Genomic DNA, 14,019 nt, shown 5'->3' with positions numbered 1-14,019 from the left:
AAAACAATAACGACGACGATAACAAAATCTATTTCATTGAAAAAAAAAAAAAAAAAAAATGAATTAAAAATAGAAATTCTCGCGAGCGATAAAATGATTTTCCTTCTTTCTTCTCTTGTTTCTTTTATTAATTATTTATTTATTTACTTCATTCCTTTTTCTTTTTTTATCTCTCTCTTCCTCCCTCTCTCCATTATAAATTCCTTTCTCAACTTCTCGTCGTCGTAGAAGTTTTTTTCCGAGGGGTGGGATGTGTGTGTGTAAACGAGGGAATGTGGTGGGGGTGAGAAGAATGAAAAAAAAAAGAATAAAAAAGAAAGAAAGAAAGAAAGAGAAGGAAAACATCGCTTATCGATCCGAAATAACAGAAAAAGAGAGAAGAGGATGAGGTAAAAGTGGGTTCACCTTTAATAATTCGCGAGCGAACATCGAAGGAACGGGTAGGTGGGTGGTTGGGGGTGTTCGGATGTACTAGAGGGGATGTACTAGATGAATGCAAATCGCACAACGCGTGGTGTGACGTCGCATGAATATTCGCGACTCGCCTCAGGCACGATTTACGATCCGTCACGGATAAGATCCGTATCTTTGCGGATGTGTACGAAACATATATACCCGCCGTGTCTACTCCGTTGGAAAATTTGGAGAATTTGTGTATATTGGCAAAGTTTTTCTCTCCCTTTCTCTCTCTCTCTCTCTCTCTCTCTCTCTCTCTCTCTCTCTCTCTCTCTCTCTCTCTCTCTCCCCCTTGTTTTCCGACGACATGAATAATTTAATTCGAGAGATTTGCCAAAAAGATTTTTTATTTTTTTTTGTTCTTTCTTTTTCTTTTTTTTTCTTAGCGAATAAAATAAATCAGAGGAAAAAAATGAACGAATTCAATACTAATTTTGTGACTTAATGATATAATTCAAATAACAAAAAAAAAAAAAGAAAGAAAGAAAGAAAGAAAAATAAAAACTACGGTGAAATTATGTATATGCAGAAATATAATTTTATTCGTACAAATTAAATGAGAATGAATCATATAAAAAGAAATTTTCTGATTTTCCTATTGTAAAATCGTAATTAATATAACAAGCAATTTACAAAGAGCATTGAAAAGTGTTTTCATTGTACTCGTCGAAACGAAAAAGAGATTTAATCTATGAAATATTTGAAAAGAAAGAAAAGAAAGAAAGGAAAAATAAAAAAAAAAAAGAAACGAAATGTAAGATATCTTGAAAAGAAATAAACTTTAAGAGTAATATAAAATAAGAATAATTATAATGACTTGATAGATAATCCAAGGGTATAAAAATCATTGGAAAGCTTTCCTGTCGAACGTAAGCAAATCCTTCGACCTAATATTTCGACTATGCATTTCCCTTGGCTTATCGTTTGTCCTCTTTCCTCTCTGTTCCTCTTTTATCTACGACGATCCATCTTCCTTCGGTGAACACGTATAGCGAAAGCGTAGTCGCATTAGATCGAGTTCAACAAATCGTTTAAGAAAAATCAAAGTTTAATCGAAGTCGAAAGCTATTAACACGATAAACTCTATTTTCGAATTAATGAGAACAAAATATTCATCTGTCTTTCTTTTACTCTCTGAAAAAATTTCTTAACTATTTTATTTGTATCGATTATACGTCGCTATATATGTTTAAGTAATCGTAGATCTTCGACGTTTATTTAATTAAATCAATAATATGACGTTTAACGAAGAAAATGTATATTTTTAAAATTGTCATAATTTTTCATCAAAATTAAGAAACTAATCGGACGAGAATAAGACGATTTTAAATAGTAAAATAGTCGAGAAGGAGGAGACTATTGTACGAACTTTGTAAACGGTATACTTTTGCTGTAGAGAGAGAGTGGGAGAGACGGAGAAAGAGGAAAGAAAAAGAGAGGGTAAGAGAGACAGAGAGAGAGAGAGAGAGAGAGATAACAACAATACGAACACCGGGGGAACATAACGAGACGATGATTATACGCTCCGTACGTTCTGCGACAAATCGTCGCTAATGCGAGACAATTTGCATTAGCAATTACTCGATAGGACGAGCAGTATGTAACTACATCCGTTTAGTTATGCGGACTCCGCAGAATTAGGATAATAAAGAAGAATGTTATATACATACGTATACACAGCATAATACTTGGTAATACGATCTGCCTGGAATTCTATTGTTCACGAGGAGAAATTCATAACGAACCGATTGAAATCTCTCCCTGTCACCATAAAATTAACCCTTCGAACACCCTTCGAGAAAGATTATAAATCTTGCGAGGAACGTAACTCATTAGATAAACGAAAAACAAAAAATAAATAAATAATAAGAATTATAATACCAGTAATATAGAAAAAATTTGTTCTTCGTTATTAGATATCGTTTTTTCGACGGAAAATCTTCAAATTGCAATAAAGGAAGAAATTAATGGAATAATCGAATAAAATTCTAGTTAATAGGTTAAAGAGATCGAAGTATACATATACACAAATAATCGAACGATGAAACCTTAGCGTTACGATATATCGATCTCATGAATGATTCAACGTACCCAAACGAACGTTATTCTCGTGACCGTGTGGTGTGCAAACAAGAATTTCAAACATCATTCCGAAGGGTAAATGTTTTATAGAATAAATTATGAAGATTTTCATCTGATTGACCGTACAAATCGAATAATGACGTTTTACGAAGGACGTGGTTGATTTTCTAGAATCGATTCATCATATCGATGATATATATATATATATATATATATATATATATATATATATATATATATATATACACACACTAACTTGATTTATTTTTCCATGTACCACTCTCCCCTCCATTCTTCGTCATCTTCAATTTAATATGCATTTAAAAAACGTATGTTATAAATGAAAATGTTTATTTTTATGTTACAGGATTAAGTTTCACACATAAATATCGTGATTGATTATGGAAAGTTGAAGAAGATGTTGACGAGCGCATATTTACCCGTACTAATCGTAACGATTTCTTTTAATCTGATATATTCGACGAGTAAGTAGATATTATTATTATATTATTAAATTATTAAAATAATTAACTTTATATTATTGTATAAGAGATTAGAAAAAAAAATAGCATTCATAATTTTTAATAGGAAAATTTTTACGAAAACGTCGATTACGTAATGATATCGTTTTATCCGATATATATTTATATACATACATACATATATATATATACGTTCAGTAAATAATTTTAAAAATACGATTAAATGTTTCCGCTTTTTTCTTTTTTTTCTGTCTCTTTTTATTTTTATCGAGATCGTTATAGAAACTTTTGTCCCACTTTGCATTACAATAAAAATAAAAATAAATTAAAAAGGATTGCTATTTCCTTCTAAAATACAAATATCTTATCGTCGTTGATTATGAGAAAAGGAAAAAAAAAAATTACGAACATATCGTCGAACGTGACCTGTATTACCCATGACAGTTTCATTTTATTTCGACGTGACATATACGACGTATAAATACTTACAGAGAACGTGTCCGAAAGTTTCTAAGATGATTTTCAAAATCGATTGCTCTCGATTCGAGACTTTTTAAGATGATTCATTTTCTTTTTTATTTCCTTGTCTTTTTTTATCTTGTTTCCTGAGACCGTAGTAAAAACTTTTGGATTGCCCTGTATTATAACAAGAACAAGAAAAAAAAAGAGGGAGAAAAGAAAAAAGAATTCTATTACTATATCGAATAAAATAAGAAGAAGAATCGATTTTCTTCGAAGGTTAGTTCCTTCAACAAAGAAAAGAAAAGAAAAGAAAAGAAAAGAAAAGAAAAGATTAATCACATGAGAAAGAGAGAGTGAGCGAGAGAGAGACATAGAGAGAGAGAGAGAGAGAGAGAGAGAGAGAGAAGGATGTAGAACGTTGCTCTTGGAAGTAGAACCGAAGCAAGCATCCCCTAGGCGAACTAGGGGTAGGAGTGAGTGCTCGACTATCTCCTTCCAGAGGAAACATCGACCACGGCGTAGAACTTTCTCAATTAGTGGCCTAGAGCCTGATCGACCAAGAGCTCATTCGTATTCACGATGAAGCCGCGATTGTAGCCAGAACAGGACGATAACTCTCTGTTTCCTCCTTTACTTTACTTTCTAGCATTTTCTACCCTTTACTACCCTTTTCTAGCCTTTCTCTCTGATATAGCCACTTTCGAAATGTTTCTCCCCCCCCCCCTCTCTCTCTTTCTCTTTCTGTCTTTCTCGATTCATTCGACCTTTCCTCTCTCTTTCTCTCTCTCTTTCTCTGTGTGATCTATCCTCTTCTATTTTTTTTCTTTTCTTCTCTTTTGGTCTATCAGAGATTCCCCATCACTCCGTAGAGCGACCAAAGATAGACGACGAGCGAAGCAATGGCCTCGCGAAAATGATTAGGGTCGCTGCTTTTAATTACTCGTTCGTTCGGTGCCATCCTTCTCTCTCTCTCTCTCTCTCTCTCTCTCTCTCTCTCTCTCTCTCTCTCTCTCTCTCTCTCGCTCTCGCTCTATCTGTCTTTTTCTCTCTGTAGTAAAGGATCGAACGACTAGTCGTATCTCTCGACTCTATGGACTCTTCTCGATCCGCTCTAACGAACGTCCTTTAAAGCAAACGCTCTCCCATGGTATCCAATCTGACCTAAGAATAATATCGAGAAATCGAATTCGACCATGAATATTGAGTATCAACTTCAAAAATGAACGTTCGTAATAACGAGAATTAATATTTCTTTTTTTCTCTCTTCTTTCTTTTTTTAATTTCTCGATCATTTTTACAAGCACATAGAAAGAGAGAGAGAGAGAGAGAGAGAGAGAGAGAGAGAGAGAGAGAGAGAGAGAGAGAGAGAGAGAGATCGTTATGTAAAAACGAAAAAAAAACAAAAAGAACACAATAAAAAACCGCAAGAAGAACAAAAAGAGAGACGAGATTCTCATAAAAATGTTAGTAACGCGGAATAAAAATTTGTAAAGGATTTGTCGTCTTGAAGATATTTTTCCCCCTCGATAAGTCTTCGCGTTTAATGGATTTTTTTTTCTTTTTTTTTTTTCTTTTCGTGTCTCAATTTAAATCGTTGTCACCTTTAGATATTTTTCTCTCTTTCTACTATTTTATTCATCGAGAAATGCATCGTGGACGGAAATAGGAAGAGGAGGAGAAGGATGAGAGGGTGCGCGCGTGAGCCCACGCGATTGAAATACCGGTTGTTTCTACTTGAATAAATTTCATTGAAGGTAAGAAGAATTGAGAGATCTTTGAACGTAAAAGAGGAAACGGACGACTTCCTCCTTTGGCCCGATTCCCACCCCTTTGCCACCCAATCTTTTCTACCTGAGTTTCTCTCTTTCTTCCTTTACTAAAGCTCGATTCGTTTTCTTTTTCGCTAGAGATCTTCTTTCTCTGCGATCTTGCTTCTTCTTCTTCTCCTTTTTTTTTCATTTTTGCAATGTCGACTCGAGAGAAGAAAAGACGTGTTAGGTCGTGGACCAAAAGAGAAACCATATCGGCCTGAGATAGGAGATAAAAGATAGGAATTAGAGAGATAGAGAAAGAGAGAGATTGCATCGAAAATCAAAACCAATATCGACATCCTTTCTATTGTTCTTATTACGGTTAAATCAAGGAAATGATTTGATTTCGATTAATCCTATGGGATAAATCCTAATCTTTTAAACTTTAACAAAGTACATGGTGTACTAACGCGTTCGTATATGATACATCGTGTTAAATTTCATCGTAACGATCTCTAACAAGATTTTTCTTTTTTAACTTCTCTCTCTCTCTCTCTCTCTCTCTCTCTCTCTCTCTCTCTCTCTCTCTCTCTCTCTCTTTCTCTTGTTCTCTTTTGTGACGTCAGGTATAAAAGAAATTCACTCGAAACTTTTTCCTCGGTCCAAGCATTACAGTAAAATAGTTTTCTATCGTTTTCTCACTCTTACTATTCTTACAATCTCTGTACCAAAAATGTTCTCTATTCTCATTAAGAACCACCATCATTGCACCATCCTATATATATATATATATATATATATATATATATATATATATATATACAGTTGTATTACGTATCTAACCGTAAAGGTAAATATTCCTCCTTTCCGGTTAAAATTACTACTACTAACTGTTACTATCCTCCGTGTAGACAATAAGCTCACCCTTATACACAACACTATTAACATTATCTTATCTTCATCCAGTCGTTCTTAAACTACTTGCTGACCAATTACTTCGCAAAACATTGTTATCACCTATCGTATGTAACAATAAGAATATCCTATTATTAATTCTTTTCTTCTTTTCTTATTTTCTTGAAATTCTCTTGGAATAATTAATATCGAATAATTAAATATTAATGAAATAAAAGTATAAAAAAAAAACTTACTAATCGTTGATCATAATCTCGTTTACGATCACAATGAATTATTCATTACAGTCTATGAAATCATTCGTGGTAATCGTTGGAATTAATCGTTAATCAAGGATCGATTACAAATAATCAAGTTTCTCTCGCGAGTACAAAATGTCGTACGGATAAAGAAAAGAAAAGAAAAGAAAAGAAAAGAAAAGAAAAGAAAAGAAGAAAAGAAAAAGAAAACACAGGAAAAAAGATTTTCATTAGGATAGTAAAAGTTTGACAAGGGTCGAAGTAAATCATAAATTGTTGAATTCAACGATCCAAAATGTCTGTCAAGTGAAGAGAGTGCGAGCTCTCTCGTAGCTATACTCCGCAGGTTCTTATTAGGAAGGAAAACACATAAGAGAGAGAGATAGAGAGAAAAAGACGGATTGAGAAAGAGAGAGACAGACTGCGACAGAGACAAAGACAGAAACGGAGCGAGAGAAAGAGAGAGAGAAAGAGAGAGAGTATATGCGCAGCAGCAGTTTCTACTCCTCTCTAAGAGGCCACGACGACGCAACGACGAGAGCTCGTTTGCATCGTTATTGACTACTTCGAAGAACCATTGCGAGCGAATCTCCTATATACTCCTCTTCCCTCTTACCTCAGTACTTCGGTACCTCATTGTCAGACGTGTGCACTCGTGTATATCCTAGGAGGATCTAGGCTACCATACTACTACTACTATAGTATACCATAGTTCTCTTCCTAGCAGCATATTGTCCATATTACGATTTAGTTGCCAATTACGAAATGGACCCAAATTGTTTTTCGACGGCAAACAAATCACTCGAAATTACTCTTTTTCCTCTTAAAGACTCCTTTGTTTCTCTCTCTCTCTCTCTTTCTCTTTTTCTTTTCTTTCTTTCTTTTTTTTTTTTTCTTTTTCCTTTCAAATCGTAGAACTACGTGCCTAGGAACTTTTGACCCATCTAAAAACTTTCAGCCCACCCTGTTACATAGCTTCGTTTCTCTATCTACAAAAACTAAGAACTAACTAGAAACCATTGCTCGTTGTTCTCTCTTTGTCGGTTTGATCCTTTTTTCACTCTTTTCTCTCGTTCTCTTTTTTTAATTTCCTTTTATTGATTTATTCTCTTGTTCTTGTTAGTTCATTCTTTTCACCTTCGCTCATATCGAGAGAAGAGATTTTCTGTGCAATAAGAAAAGAAGAACAACGCGATAATAATCGAGCCACATTTTAATTAATCTTTTCTATCTGCGACGTGTAATTCTCTATCTATTTTTTAACGTAATTAGATAATACTTTATCAAAGAAGCTTTCAACATTTTTTTCCTACATCGAGCAATACCACCATTATCGTATATCGACATTGAGCATTGGACCGCGCGATAACTTATACGAGGAAAGAGTTCGATACGGATTATATCTCTCTGTCTCTCTTTCTCTATATCTCTTTCTCTCTCTGTCTGTCTCTCTCACCTTCCATCGTGAAATGCACGCATCCGTGCAATTTCATAAATCCTTTCGTTCGTTCTTTCCGACGAGCTTCCATCGCGCTGATTACTATCGTCACACGTATACACTTGAATCGATGGACGACGTATATTCGTAGAGAAAAAATATTGGAAAGCGGAAAAACGAATGTAATGAAAGAATATCGTAGTAGATATCTAACGTTTAACAATAAAACAAATATGTACATATATATATATATATATATATATATATATATATATATATACGCCCATATTTTTTTTCTCTTATTTTCTTCTCTATTTATTCGTTGTTATTATTATTATTATTATTTTTTTTTCTTTTGTCTGTTGTATTTATCGATACGATATTATTTTACATTTGTTCCAATAATTTTTTCTTACATTTTTATTTGCGTTACCCACCTCCCCTGCCTTTTTTTTTATCTTTCAGTATAACATTTCGTATTATCTTTATTTTTTGTTATGTGGATATATTTAAGGGAAAAGAAAGATAAAATAAAAAAAAAGAGAATATATATATATACATATATATGGATGTAACGAATGGATTATAAATTTAACAGGAAGAAAATGTTATTAGTGCGACGGTAATAATGTAGGAAGTTTCTGCCACATAGTGAAGCCACAAATGTACTGCGAATTGACATTAAAGCATTCGGAATGTGAGAGCAAAGCACGATTAGGCAGTGACAGGTAAACGATAATTTCGGACAACGGTTCGACGGATCACCAAACGAACCAACAGGTCCGAACCGATCCGATATCGTTCGGGCTTTCAAACGAGCCGCCAAACGAACCACTCCGTCGATTCGATGAATTTGGTATGTGAAAACGGGAGTGCTACGATATACGATTATTGCTTATATATACATATGTATATGTGTATGTATGCATTTATGTATATATATGTATGTATGTATATGTATATATATTCAACGTTACCACATTACTATTTACATAGGTGATATACATATATCTTAATATATATATATATATATATATATATATATATATATATATATTTATTTATAAGGTTACCTCGCGAAAGCTTCATCCCTTTGGTCAAAGCCCTTTCACCCATCGATCGTGTTCGTTTTAACATGAATACCTTCGAGCTTAGTGTAGAGGAAATTTTTTTTTTTACTTTGTAAATATGTCTCCATGATTTCTTGATGATTTCAATCATCTTATTGATATCATTGATCATTTCGTTCGACGAGATAATCGAGGTAAAGATATATACACAAAAGGCAAAATCAAGTTCGACGATTGTAATCCATACGTGAAATTATTTCGACTCGTTATATCGGTTTAATCCTTTGCGAAATAATTTCGACTGGTTATTATCGGTTTAGTCCTTGGGAAATAATTTCAACTCATTATCGGGATTTAATCCTTGGCGAAATAATTTCATTCCGTTATTATCTTTGCGAAATAATTTTCGCAATCGTTAACACAGGTTTTACTACGTAGGAACAAAAGGAAATATTAATAGGCGTAACAATTTTTTAATTTTCTATCGATAAAAGAAATAGTAAAAGGATAAAGCATAAAAATAATTTTTGAAAGTAAATCTTCGAGCAGTAGAGAAAAAAAAAGAATTTGTATACTCGTTGTTAAATACGAGCTTAGATAGATTAAAAAGATAATAATAATTTCCAAAGAAATTTTTCTTTTATCGTTTCTTTTATGATATTGAAAGTAATCGTTATTATGTTTGAAATATTTTAACACTTTGGAAATTAATTTTAAACGTTACCAAAGAAATATTCGTAAGTATGTTGTGTTGGTTTACGAGCGGTTAAAACAGACGCTCAAGAGACACTCGTTTTCCTTAATCGGGCATAGTATACCCCCATGGAATGAGTTAAGAGATAATTAAGGTGATTCGCGACACTCGTTTCCACGGTAATGGTACCGTCCAAATGCGAGCAAAGTTTCCGCGATGGAAGCATCTGGAGACTTGTTCGCTTCCAATTTCATTCTAATCGACTTCGAGATCGAGATAGACCGAACGAAGCTACGAATAAGAGAAGCTAGAGCACGTTTTCTCTGAAGAATTTCATTGTATAAATACAGAGATAGTAAGATAAAAGATTTAAAGGAATAAAACAAGAGATTATATATTTACTTAAGTTAATTTGTCTTTTATGTCGATTTCTTTAAATATTAAAAAAATATATATACATACTTATTTCATTAATAAATTTAATTCGACAATAGAATACAAAATTTCGATATTTAAACATACCAGCATAAGAGATCTTTGAATAACCCCCTAAAAAAAAGAAAAAATATATATATATATTTCTTATAATAAATTTATTAATTAAAATTTCTTTAAATATAGGAAGAGGGATCTTCTTAAATTAAAAAAAAAAAAAAGGAAAGAAATGTACATATCTCTTGAAGTAAATATATTAATTAAAATCTCTGTAAATATATAAATGAACATTTCTTGTCTCGTTCTCCGTTGTATTATATATATATATATATATCAATAAATTTCTGAGGGGAATAAAATGAAAAAGAGAGAGAGAGAGAGAGAGAGAGAGAGAGAGAGAGAGAAAAAATGATGTATATACGTAAAAGATTTGAAGACGTGGTTTATAAAAGATTTAATTAAGAGCAAATTCACGAAAGATTCTATCTTAGGGTCTCGAAAAGGTCTCGAAAGGGTCTTAGCCAAATAGCGCGTACAGTCTGTTGGTAGTCCGAGTTAATTCCCTTCCCTCTCTCCCCTCGTTCTACCAACGGCATCGAGAGATAACGTTTCTCTGACTAGAGGGATTCGAATTAACCAGTGTAAGAGAGAGAATGACAGATAGACGGACAGAGAGAGAGAGAGAGAGAGAGAGAATATGGCCTCAACAAGTTAGGCATAGCTACGATGCAAAGAGAGATAGAGACAGAAACAGAAAGAGAGAGAGAGAGAGAGAAACATATAGAGTGATGATGTTAAGAGAACTAGAATTTTAAGGTACTCGCTTTAATAGCTAATGCAATTTAAGGAGTCTCTTCAAGCAAAGCAGATCCGTAGCGTTACCATCAGACATGGTGGTTTACAGAAACGAGTTACCAAAAGGTACCGCAACGAAAAGGACCAAATCTGAAATTCTGGCAAAGCATCCTTGCCAGACCTGGCTGACGTCTCTACTTCTTTGCATGATTAAACGAATAAATTTAAGTAATTACCGATGTTTTAATTATTATGAACGTCGTCCATCAAATAAATCTTCGTTCTATTCGGAAAATCTTATTATAATTTTTTTTCTATTTTTTTTTCTTTCTTTTTTTTTTTTTTTTTTTTTTACTTTCAATCGAATCAATGTTACAATTTTATAATTTGTTTATTATTGACAGATGTGTGTCAATTTCTGAATGATTCGTACTTGTTTTTTTTTTCTTTCTTTCTTTCTTTCTTACCTTTCTTTGCATTTTTCTTTTTCCTCGAATCATCCAAATCTCAGTGATCTTCTATCAAAGGAAGGACGATTTAGTGATTCCATTTTCGATATCCACGATAAAGAGGTCTTTCAAAGAGAACAGTAATAACATAAAAGGATTCTTTCGTATCATTCGTTTGCATAAAATATCAAAAGGGAAAGCTAACCATCTATACTTTCTTCCGGCCAATAGACACACATACAGAAAGTGAGAGAAAGAGAGACGAAAAGGTATAGGTAAAAAGAAAGTCTTTTCCTAGTTAGATTTTTCCTGACGGTGACAATGTAACTGATTCAATGAATTCATTGAAATAAAATACATACTTGACGAAGGTTACATCAATCATTCATTCATTCATACATACATACATACATATATAGATATTTAAAATTATTATGATATTTTTAGTGAATTAATTGAAATAAAACATATACTTAATGAGGAATATTTTCATTATGCATACATATATGATTACATAGAGTTAATATAGTATTTTCAATGAATTAATTGAAATAAAATGCATGCATACTTGATAAAGTATACATCCACGTACGTGATTCGTACACGAATACATTATATATATATATAATATATATATAATTATTATATTATATTCACATATATAACTGCTTTGCGTCTAGGGCGTCGTTATATCTCTTTAGCCTAGTATAAACTCTCAATTACACCGAGAAACTCCCTGAAGTTTCGAAGAAACTCGAGACATAATTAATGGGCTCACGTTGATGATCGACGACTTTGGAATAGCAAATCCCAAAAGGCAAAACACCTTTACAGTAGATCCATTAAATCGTCTAACGTTTCTGCATATATCGTTCGACCTAAATCTTTCGAATAACATCTCAAATCTCGAACGAAGTTCGCCGATAGATATTGGGACGAATTTTTCGCAAAAAAAAAAAAAAAACGAAACAAAAAGGGAACAAAAAAAAAAGAGAAAAACACAAAAGTCGATACACAAATCCGTGGCACGGATTTTAAGCCGTATATACATATGTATGCTGTAAACAAGGTAATGATTCGAAAGTGGTTGAGAAGCCTCGTAGAACATCGAATACTGCAAGACAAAGCAAATAAATCCAAACTCGAAAAGTTTTCGACCCAAACAACAAGCCGACGAACTTTGCCAATATACCGCAGGACTAAAGTTTTAGCAGCGAGCTACTACATCTCTCTCCCTCCTCTCTCCCTCCTCTCTCTCTCTCTCTCTCTCTCTCTCTCTCTCTCTCTCTCTCTCTCTCTCTCTCTCCCTCCCTCTCTAACAAACCATTTCATTCCACGTTTTGTCCTCCGACGACGTTCGAGAGAAGCAGCTTCAAACGAGTTTACATGTATTTTTTTTATTTTTTTATTTTTTTTTATTTTTTTTTTCTTTTCATTTTAACGATGTCAGAAAGTCTCGCAAGTTGCTTGTGAATTTACATAAAGTAGCCAATTTCGTTAAATAGTAATTACCATAAACTAAAAAAATAATGTCCGTCGAATTGAGAAAAGATTTTCATTGAGGCGTACGAAATTTTCAGAAAAATCTCTTTTCATACTTTAATTGTAAGATACGTAGATGACGACTAATCATATTTCGTGATTATTCGTTCGCTCGTTCGAATAATTTTGTAAAACAGATAATCCGGTTTATAAAGTCGCCTTTAAAAATACCTTGAAATAATCGTACTCATTTTAATCTGGATTTAATTATTAATCCACTGTGCATTCATCCTTTATTTTGAACGAGAACATACTCGTTCAATGTTAAATCTAATACGTTTATATTGCATTTGAATATGAAGACGTTCATAAAATAGATAATCATAGCAAAGTGAATAAATTGTTTTAGGATAGGAGAATTTTGAGATCGTTTGTACTCTCACGGATTTAAAAAAATTTTTTGAAACTTTATTGAATTCTGTGTCGAGAGATCGCACAAATACACACATACACTTAACAATACGATTTAAGATTAATCTTAATTGATTAATCTTCTTAATCTCGATTGATACACCGTGATTTGATCGATGAGAGATTTATTAAAAAAAAAAAATAATAAATGGTAGCCACAAAATTTATTAATTAAAAAATTTACACTTGCTATAACAATTTTTAAATATCGGATTACATGTGTATTCTTTTTTATTTTCTTATTTTATTTTATTTTATTTTATTTATTTATTATTTTTTTTAGATGCAATAAATACAACGAGCTCTCTGCAGAGCGAAAAAAGTGACGAGGATGATACGAGAGATGTTATCAGACGTGGAGAATTCGTAACGGACATCCTTGCACAAAACGGTGGTAGTGCTATACTTCCCTGCAAATTCACCGATCCCGGAATAGTAAGTAAATAATGTTATACCAATATTATAACCACATGTTTGAACAGATATATATTCAGTACAATTTTGATACCCATCTCTATATACGTATTTTAATACGTTATTCAAACTAAATAAACTCGAGAGCGAAAGTACTCTTTTTCTTTTCTATTTTTTCTTTCTTTAATAAAATATTGGTAAATTTTAATCATTTAATCTCGTTTATATCAATTTTAAGTCAAATAAATAATTTTATATCAAATAAAATCTATTTATTGTAGGTAAATCACTATGTGAAATTTTATTGGAGTATATTTTTTATTAGAAATCAATTTCTTATAAGTGGTTTAAATGCCGATTAAATGTTTCTTTATCATCATCATC

The 14,019-nt window shown here is 32.6% G+C and overlaps 1 protein-coding gene across 3 annotated transcripts in view; it reads left to right on the top strand.

Moving 5' to 3' along the window:
- LOC122636250 overlaps positions 1 to 14,019 on the top strand; it is a 60,708-nt gene that overhangs the window by 30,178 nt on the left and 16,511 nt on the right. For all 3 annotated transcript variants that reach the window (XM_043827271.1, XM_043827270.1, XM_043827269.1), the window contains 2 exons: positions 2,906 to 3,023; positions 13,505 to 13,656. In XM_043827271.1, the coding sequence (XP_043683206.1) occupies positions 2,957 to 3,023; positions 13,505 to 13,656 (219 nt within the window). In that variant the 5' untranslated portion in view covers positions 2,906 to 2,956. The remainder of the gene's footprint in view (positions 1 to 2,905; positions 3,024 to 13,504; positions 13,657 to 14,019) is intronic.

This window comes from Vespula pensylvanica, chromosome 21 (assembly GCF_014466175.1).
Source record: "Vespula pensylvanica isolate Volc-1 chromosome 21, ASM1446617v1, whole genome shotgun sequence".
In the NCBI taxonomy this organism is placed as follows: Eukaryota; Metazoa; Arthropoda; class Insecta; order Hymenoptera; family Vespidae; genus Vespula; species Vespula pensylvanica.
This window is presented reverse-complemented; position numbering and strand designations above follow the sequence as displayed.